Raw genomic sequence first — 10,031 nt, 5'->3', positions numbered from 1 at the left:
AGAGCAGATGTGTGAGTACACTGTAGTTAAGCGTGCTCGGGCGAGAGCACTACCAGGATGGGTGACCTCCTGGGAAAGTGATTCTCGTGTGTGGTCGCCAAGAAAAAGCCGTGCGCCTGCGGGCAAAGCGGATAATATTGTGGTCATGTTAAGCTGGGGTGTTACATTCTGCAACAACATCAGCAGCAACTTTAACATTATCTGAATTTACCTTAACAGAATCACTTTAATCTGCAAACTCATCTTTCACACAGTCAAGCCAATCATACCGCAATCCTGACTCATCATTCGATGATGATGAGCTACTTTAATCAGTCCACAAACCACCATCATTGTGCATAGCATACTTGAATTTCCCATAGATTTTTTTGTTCACAATTCCTCTATGAACCCATATGACCAATGAATAAGCTCGTTCAATTATAGCTTCCATTTTACAGATGTAACACCTGCACCAAAATCCAAACAAACAGCAAGACCAGGGAATGAGCAAAACGATCCAAACAAACAGCAAGACCAGGGGCAAAAACAGGCTTGCCCACCGACATGCCATTTGGCACAGGCTTGCCCTATGTGTCAGACACCGGCTACAAAAAACGGCTATAAGAAACGACTTGCCAGGCACCGGCCACTGGCACCGGCGCTTGACGCCGACCATCCATGTTGGCCTGCCAGCTGGCCCCAGCTAAAATTCAACTATTTAAGGAGCCATTTGTCATCCATTTCCACACATCTCTTTACACTCTCTCACTATAATATACTTTCTCTCACTAGAAGCTTTCAAGGCCTTCTCACCTCTGAGCGGGAACGTAAGTACCTGGAGGTGAACACTGAAGATTGTACTAGGAGTGGTCTAAAGGATGTCAGCACTTGTAATGGTCCAGATCTCATCTGTAAATGGTGAACGCCTTCCTTAATTTAATAAAGTTATTTTGTTACTTTAAGTTGCTTTCATCTTGCATGTCTGTCTATTCGTTACAAATGTTTATTTTTTGTTGAATATTTTATCTGAAACGTATGCTATTGTTATGCTGAAAACTTGACGGTTTAGAAGTCTAAATTACGGACCACCCTTTCCATTTACTCACGTGGCTATAACCTAGTATTAGGACCTAATCAACCCTAGGATACAAGGTAAGTAGTTATGTGTGTTTAACGTCATAATAGGAAAATAGTACCTACGTACGCTTAATCACTTATCAGTCAAAGAAGAGCTGCCCATTTAGGTTGTGATTAGAGTAGGAAATATAGAGTTCAGTGAGCACTGGCTTACTCAAAAGCATGATTCGCGTCAGAAGCAATGTTCTTGAGATGTTGTAAGATGATCCGGAGTTGAGTAAGTGATCGTAAAGGAGAGACCTTTAACCCAATTAGCAGTACCTTAGGATATCTAAGATTGCACATCTGTTAATGTTAAGGCATAGCTTAGTATTAAGTGCAGGAATGTTACTGTAGTTAAACCAACTAGGATTAAGAAAAGCTAAGACTTTCATTTAAGGATATACCACTTTATTCATGTACCTAGGATTCCATCCTCAAGGTCGTTTAAACCCTTTAAGATTAACGTTGGGAGTAGGGATATTCGTCTTAGCCAGAATCTTCAAACCCTAAACTCTTAGTGACAAATTAATTAGGTTCTTAACCCAATTGTTTGAGGTTTAGTGTTCATTCTTGGAAGTTAAACTCTTTAAACAGTTGTCCATTAGTAACCTATTCTCCATACTTATCCCTTTTATCTTTATAATTCATATTACCTTAGTTTAAGTTTAATCTATCACCATTTGTCACTAGGGTTAAATATTTAGGCACTTTTATCCCACATTACTGAGTAAACATACAAAAATATGAACCTAAGTTATACTTGCCACTTAATCGTTAAAAGGAAGACAAGTAGGTGAAATATAGCTTGGAAAACCCAGCTAAATATAAATAATAAAACCATTACTCCCTTTTGGTAAACTGATCCCAAAGTTTTGTGACCTAACGACACCGCATAAATAAAACCGTCCATTTTGGTGATATCACTCTCTATCACGTTTCTCTGATACAATTTCTTCTTCTGATTTAGACATTTTCACCACCTTCGCATGGTTAGTATGTTCACCATCAACGTCAATTGTCTAGTTAAATCCTTCATCAGCATAAGCAGCATTCAAGGCTTTAGTTTGATCATCCTTTACATTTTTCTTGGTCACCTCCTCAATAGGCACTGTAATTCTGCTTCTAGTTTCCCTTCCTTGACTTTGAAAAGGATTGTGAAAATCAGACTTTTGGTGGCCCGGTGCAAGTTCTTTAAAGTGTCCTAGTTCATCACAGTTGTGGCATCTCACCTTTGACATATCAAAACTAAACTTTGTATTCTTGGAGACACTCAAATTCTTCTGACCAGTTCTTTTTAAATATATCCTTGCTCTTCTTACTACACTCCCCATGGCCCATAGAATGTACATCTTTTAAAGTTCTTCCTCATCTATCTGATCATAATCCTCAGCTTCAAGATGAACAATTTTCCCACTGATCATGTCGTTGTATGAATTCACCGCCATAGAAACATGTGCCATATCCTCCTCAATAAGTTCCAAAGGCCTTTTTGTGATATTGTTAGTTTACATAATAGTGGTGTTAGTCTCTTGACTGGATGAAGAATAACTTATCCCTACTATCAGATTTTTAGGTGACTAATAGACCATATTCTAAACTGGTTGTGGAGAACTCTGTGAAAAATTGTTGGAAACAAATGTTGTTTGCAAAGGAGCATGAGTTTTAGCAGATCCTGAGGTGGTAGATTTATAAAGTATGGGGTTTTACAGCTTTTCGAGACGCTTCTGCTTGGTTTCCATGTCTAAGCTTTTCTATCATTTTAGATGTAAATGATGCCAACGTTAGATTCGTATTGGAAGCCAAGATTCCAGTTGCTCTATAAACATATCCCATTTTTCTGGTAGCCCTTCATTAAGTACCTTTATTGCCTTAGCCTCGGTCACCTCAACACCATAGTTATTCATCTCAGAAATAAGATGATGGTATCTAGTAACAGTATCCTCCAAACTCTCATTGTCTAGAGCAACAAATGTTTTCCATTCTTACTTAAAGACCTTTCCTTTCTTTGCATGATACGCCGAATTATCCTCCGTTGCTGATTGAAGTGCATTCAAGAGAGCATATGAAGCATTGTTACTTTGAAACTGATGGTAGATATTCTTGGATAAATCCTGAGTAATTTGAGCATAACTCTTTCACTCCAACGCATATTTCTCTCTTTCTTGTAGACTGAATTCATGGGTTTCTTTCTTGACACCATTAGTACCTACTATAAATTCGTATTCAGTGACAATATCTCCCACAAACGTGTATCAACCCCATTCAAATAGATAATAAATATCGATTTATAGTATGTAAAATCATTCAGATCATCAAGTCTAGGAACCTGAGTAGCGCTCCATGATTCATTCTCAGACAAATGTAGCTTCTTTATGCCAGGTGTAATAGTTGTAGCATAGTTAGTGTTTGCGTATGTGGATCGTTCAGACATTGTTCGAAAACTTAAAGTGTTAAACTGTAATACAGTCGTTCGGTTGTCTCCCACAGTCGACCGGTTGAATATCTCAAATGGTTGGTTGTCACACAGTCGGTCGTTTATCAAAGGTGAATCAGTCGGCAGTCTGTCTCACGTATTCACTTGGTATTATACTCACAAACAGTCGATTGTCTTAGTTCAGTGGTCGATGGTCAAACTCAAACGGTCAATGGTCTAACTCAAACAGTCGATGGTCTTACTAACTCTCAATCGGTTGGTTGGACAGATAAACAGTTGGAATTAACTACTTAGTCGGTCGACTAGTTGACACGATAGGTCGACTGTGTTCTTGACACCAGCAGATCAGAAAAACTGAGGTTTTCACCAAAATCGATGCAGGGACCTGTTTTTACGGAAAAACACAAAGCATGACGTAAGGGATCTAAGGACGACTACAGAGAACACTCTAAAACAATAAAAACGCGACCTTTAACGTGTAAAATCACAGATCTAACCAAAAACTCAATTTTAACCAAAAAAATATTCAATTAAAAAGACAGATTTAATGACTCCAGCTCTGATACCACTTTGTAGACGTAATATCTGGACCTTGGAATCCGATCTAGAGGCGGAAAACACTAGACCCAGAATTAATCAAATTCACAGGACCAAATTAGTCGAACTTAAACCTTAATCTAGATTAGAACGATGCCTATATGGTATTATTCGGTGGGTTGGAGGTCTGGGAGCGATAACAATCGATAAAAAAATGGCTAGGGTTATGTGGGAGTGTGTAAACTATCAAAGAAACATGAAACCTGCATTTATATTGTCTGCATCGACAGTCGATCGACTGACTTTGTCAGTCTGTATACTGTCATGTTTAGACGATCGAAGATCAACTTACACCGACCTTGCACTGTCGACCGACAGTGTCTTCAGTCGATCTCTGGACTCTATCAGTCAATCTACTTTCTGGTCGATTTAACTATTGATTATCACATTCACGCACAATATCAAACATTCAATAGTCACAAGTCCCATTACAAAGTTCAACATAATATGACTGAAATACAAATCAAAGTAATATCAAACTAGGGATTACAAATGTGCACTAACATTTCGAGGATGTGATGATTGAACCGGTGGGTAGATTATGGTTATGGTTCATGATTCCAATGATTGAGTCTTGTGTTGCGTTCAAGTTAAAAGCAACTTTGAAAGAGCTATTTTCAGTTGTGAGACCAATCTCGAAAAATGTTATGTTGGAGGAGAGACTCACATTGATCAAAATTACTGGCATGTCCTTGTGTGCTTGGAAATCAAGTGCATTTAGGAAGGTATAAAATCTTATTGGTAAATTTTAATTCTTTGACAGGGATAACAACAATGCTCTAAGGTTGGGTAGGGTTCGTATTTCGACTAAAAATTTGAATTTCATAAAGGAAACTATGGGGTTTATCATTCATGGAATTGAGTACGACATTAGTATTCATGAAGTGGGTTCATGGAGTATTAAGATTGAAGAGGAGAGTGATGAATATGATGATGCTTTATCCACAGTACCATCTTTCGGGTTGGAAGTTAATGAGGATGATATAGATGGTGATTTGAGTAAAATTAAAGACACCAAGGAGAACATATCATTTAACGAACAAGAGGATAACGAGACTTCAGAAGGCAAAAGAGTCCCCTTCGATCCAAGTCTCATTCTTTCAGCACAATAGCTGGTAAAGGTGTAAGTAAACCTGTGAATTGGATGAAAACTAAACTTGAAGCATTGTATAAATCTGGTGCAAAAGTTACTTTAGATGAGAGTAAGTTTCATGCTATGTACTTTCATTTAAGGTGTTTAGTGAGTGATATAATGTTTCATAAATGAAAGCTCCTTTCAATTAATTTGTGGGGAAGTAAGAAGAGGAGAAAACGCGTTTGGGTGAAAAAAAATGTGTTACGCAAATAACATTCAATTTTTTAGGCATAAAAAAATCCAAGATGTCGAAATTTGAATTGCTCTGAATTAAGTCAATGTGGGGGTACTATGCATTCGCTTACGCTTGCAAGGGGATTTATAGGTGGATAATCTCAATTTGGGACCTGAACTTTTTTATTAAGGAAGGAATTTGGTGTGATGTTAATTATGTCATATTTAAAGGAAAATAGGTGAATTTAGATGCAACTTTTTTCATGATTAACATCTATGGACCACAAACAACGGGGACAAGAGCAGACCTGGACGAGACTACTAACTTTTATTCATGATCATGAAGGTGTATTTGTGTTATTCGGTGACATGAATGAAGTACGATTCGAGGAGGAACGATTTGAATCAATGTTTAATTCGAAAGAAGCCAATGTCTTCAATTCATCTATTGGTGACGCGGGATTAGTAGAAATGGAATTAGGCGGACGTTGGTTTACATGGATGAATAAACCTGCTTCAAAGATGAGTCAAATTGATAGAGTTCTTGTTTCACATGACACGTTTGGAATTTTCATGGACTTGAAGTTGGAAACTTAAGCTCGTGGTCATTCAAATCATTGGCCTCTCCTCCATCATGATACTAAATTAGATTACGGTACATATTCGTTTAAGTTTTTTCAATCGTGGTCAAAGTTTGATAGGTTTGATGAGTTGATTACAACAACTATCGAGTCATAGGAATATGTGGATAAAGTGGAGGTTCATGACAAATTAAAGGTTTTGAAAGATACATTAAAACCTTGGGTGAACAACAAACGAAACAATGATCAGTCAAGAATTAAGGTAGCTACATCAAGGCTGAATTTGAATGATTCTAAAGTTGATGATCTATCATCTAAAGAAACAAAATTGGTGAAACTGATTGATGTAATGGCTGAATTAAACTCTCTGTACGACATTGAAGAAAAGGATATAGTGCAAAATGCCAAGGTAAAGTGGGATGTTGAAGGAGACGAGAATACTGAATTCTTTCATGGGTTGTTAAAACAAATAAGGAGTAAACAAGCTATTGTCGGTCTATCATTGAATGGAGTGTGGATCACAGATCCTCCGATTGTCAAAAACGCGTTTAAGGAGTATTATCGGCTGAAATTTACTCGCAAGTAGCTTACTGGGAATTTTCCAACATTTCGACCAGAAATGTGTTTAACAGCGATTGATAATGCACTTCTTGAAGGTTTGGTGACCGAACATGGATGGTTTGGAATTACGGGAGTGACAAATCACCGGGCCCGGACGGGTTTACTTTCTTCTTTATTAAAAAGTATTAAGATATTTTAAAAGATCTTATTCAGTCGATTCAAAACGCATTCGTTGAGTTTCGTCTTCCAAGAAGTGTGTCTTCTGCTTTTAATACTTTAATACCTAAAGTTCAAATACTTCACATATTAAACATTATATGCCGATTTTGTTAATTGGTGTTCAATATAAAATCAATTGCTAAGAATATGGCTAACCATTTAGCATTAGTAATTGATAAAGTTATTAGCAAGGAAGAGTCGGCTTTCACTAAAGGATGACAATACTTGACGGCCCTATGATTGTTAGCGATATGTTGAGTTGTTATAAAAAGAAAATGCGGAAGTTAATGATTTTCAAAGTAAATTTCGAAAAGGTGTATGACATGGTAAGTTAGGATATTTGGATTATATTCTTGTGACTTTGGGGTTCGGTAATACGTGGCGGCATTGGATTGGTATGTGCCTTTACTCAGCTCGTACTTCTGTTATTGTTAATCAAAGTTCTACGGGTGAATTTAAACTTCATCAGGGTTTATGACAGGGTGATCCGTTGAGTCTTTATTTATTTCTATCAGTTATGGCAAAAATTACATTTATGTTTAAAGGAGGTGGTTTCGGGTGGGATTACAGGTGTGGGGTTTCATAATTCGAATGTTAAAATCTCTCAATTATTTTATGCAGATGATGCGGTAATTTTATGGGAGTGGAATAGAGATAGTTTTTTAAATACACTTCAATTATTGAGTATTTTTATAGCTTCTCGGGGTTGAAGATTAATGTAGCTAAATCACATTTGTTCGGGATAGTGGTGCAAGATTCCATGGTGGATGCATATGTTCATGAGCTAGGGTGTTCCAAAGGTATGTTTCCTTTTTCATACTTAGGATTACCATTGGGCGTTAACATGAAACGTATATCTTCTTGGTGTTAATTAAGAGAATTAAAAACCAAACAATGATTTGTATTGATCAGTTTATTAATTGACAGAATTGATACAATTATTGTTGAGTTATTTCATGTTGCTGAGGTTTTTATAAACCAGGACAGTAACAGCTAATTCTAAATCAAGGATGGATCCAATTATCTTTTTGGAACCTCTTTTACAAAAGTGGAAATATGATGTGCCTTTTGATGTAGCCGTTGGATGCCTTGTGACTTTACTAAAACTGGAAATGATGAAGTCAAAGGCTTCTGATCCAAGTCAATGTTTCCTAATCAGGACCCATTTTGTGTTCTATATTCTAACACTCTCCCTCAAGTTGAATAGTGAGGTTTCCAATATTCAACTTGCTAAGCACTTCACTGAATAATCTTCCATTGACTGACTTAGTGAGAATATCGGCTAGCTGGTCTTCTGATCTGATAGATGGGAGAGAGATGATTTCATTATCTAACTTTTCTCGAATAAAATGTCGGTCTATTTCCACATGCTTGGTTATGTCGTGCTGAACTGGATTCTCTGAAATGGCAATTGCTGCTTCATTGTCGCATAAGATTTGAATTGCTTTATTTGGAGGGAAACCAATTTCTGTCAGTATCCATAGCGCTTCAACAACCCCTTTTGCTATTCCCCTAAATTCTGACTCGGCACTTGAAAGAGATACAACTTTTTGTTTCTTACTTTTCCATGCCACTAGATTACCTCCAACAAGTGTGAAGAATCCGGATGTAAATTTTCTATCACCTTTTTCTCCAGCCCAGCTAGCATTTGTATATATTTGAGTCTTTAAGTATCCATGTCTTTTAAACATAACTCCATGATCTGCTATTTTCTTCAAATATCTGATAATCCTCATTACAGCTTCCATATGATGAACCTGTGGTTGATGCATGAATTAACTCACAACTCCGACTGCATATGCTATATATGGTCGAGTGTGAGCAAGATAGATGAGTTTTCCCACCATCCTTTGGTATTGCCCTTTGTCAGCAAGATTAGCTTCATCTTCCATATATAGCTTTTGGTTTGGAATCATTGGAGTATCAGCAGGTTTGCAATCAATCATACATGTTTCTGCAAGAAAATCAAGAACATACTTCTTTTGACAGATAAATATTCCCTGTTGGGATCGTAATACTTCAATCCCCAAAAAATATTTAAGCCTGCCCAAGTCTTTCATTTCAAATTCTTTAAATAAGTTCATTTTTAAGTTAGAAATTTCCTCTTTATCATTTCCTGTAATTATCATATCATCAACATAAATAATTAAGCATGTAATCAAATCTCCTTTTCGTTTAAAAAAGAGAGTATGATCCGAGTTACTTTGTTTGAAATCATATTTTTCATAAATAAAGTAAATTTCCCAAACCAAGCCCGTGGGGATTGTTTTAACCCATATAAAGATTTCTTAAGTCGACAAACTTCCCCATTTTTGAAGTATCCGGAGAACCCTGGGGGAGCTTCCACATAGACTTCTTCTTTTAATTCACCATGTAGAAAGGCATTTTTCATGTCAAATTGGTGAAGAGGCCATTCTTCATTTGCAGCAACTGAGAAAAGAACCCTGATGGTATCAATCTTCGCAACTGGTGAGAAACTCTCAGAATAATCCACTCCATATGTTTAAGTATATCCCTTGGCAACAAGACAAGCTTTATATCTTTCAACGGTTCTATCTGGTTTGCGTTTTATTGTAAATACCCATCGAGATCCTACGGGTTTCTTTTCTTGAGGAATAACACATTTTCCCCATGTATCATTTTTCTTAAGTGCTTCTATTTCTTCATCCATTGCTTTTTTCCATTTTTCAGATTTCATAGCTTGGTCAACAGTTGATGGGATTTCTTCAGAATATAATGCCGAATTGAATTTTTGAGCCTCACTTGATAGGTTTCCTTGTGCAATATTAGCCATAGGATACCTTGACCTTTTAGCTTCTTGTTCTGGAGAGTATCTTTTTGGCGGTATACCTCTGTTGACTCTCTGGGGTAAGACATATCTTTCTGTGGTTTCATTTTCATTTGCGGTATCGGAAGTGGTGTTGTTTTGTTCCTCTTGAACTGGATGTTCATTGTTTGAGGAGGTTTCGGTGGGTTCATAATCTTGTGACATAGTATTTGGTGAATCGAGACTTGGGTTTGGTGACTCGGGACTTGAGTTTGGTGAATCAGGACTTGGGTTTGGTGACTCGGGACTTGAGTTCGGTGAATCAGGACTTGGGTTTGGTGAATCGGGACGAGTTCGGTGAGTCGGGACTTGGGTTTGGTGATTGGAGATTGTCAGTTCTACGTATCCATTGTATCCAACTTAGAGTGTCATTATCCTCTTTCTCCCCCTCACTCGAGAGTT

The 10,031-nt window shown here is 37.3% G+C and overlaps 2 protein-coding genes across 2 annotated transcripts; one reads left to right on the top strand and one right to left on the bottom strand.

The window, feature by feature from the left end:
- The first annotated feature begins 5,717 nt into the window (after positions 1-5,717).
- On the top strand, positions 5,718-6,608 carry LOC139889360 (uncharacterized). The gene is made up of 2 exons (XM_071872319.1): positions 5,718-5,981; positions 6,180-6,608. Exons 1-2 carry the CDS (start codon positions 5,718-5,720, stop codon positions 6,606-6,608), a joined length of 693 nt encoding a protein of 230 aa, XP_071728420.1.
- Positions 6,609-7,983: 1,375 nt separating this feature from the next.
- LOC139889359 (uncharacterized) lies at positions 7,984-9,794 on the bottom strand. Its single transcript, XM_071872318.1, has 3 exons — positions 9,384-9,794; positions 9,105-9,281; positions 7,984-8,559 (listed from the first exon to the last, which is right to left on the bottom strand). Exons 1-3 carry the CDS (start codon positions 9,792-9,794, stop codon positions 7,984-7,986), a joined length of 1,164 nt encoding a protein of 387 aa, XP_071728419.1.
- Positions 9,795-10,031: the final 237 nt, after the last annotated feature.

The sequence above is a fragment of the Rutidosis leptorrhynchoides genome, chromosome 2, assembly GCF_046630445.1.
Source record: "Rutidosis leptorrhynchoides isolate AG116_Rl617_1_P2 chromosome 2, CSIRO_AGI_Rlap_v1, whole genome shotgun sequence".
Classification (NCBI taxonomy): domain Eukaryota; kingdom Viridiplantae; phylum Streptophyta; class Magnoliopsida; order Asterales; family Asteraceae; genus Rutidosis; species Rutidosis leptorrhynchoides.
This window is presented reverse-complemented; position numbering and strand designations above follow the sequence as displayed.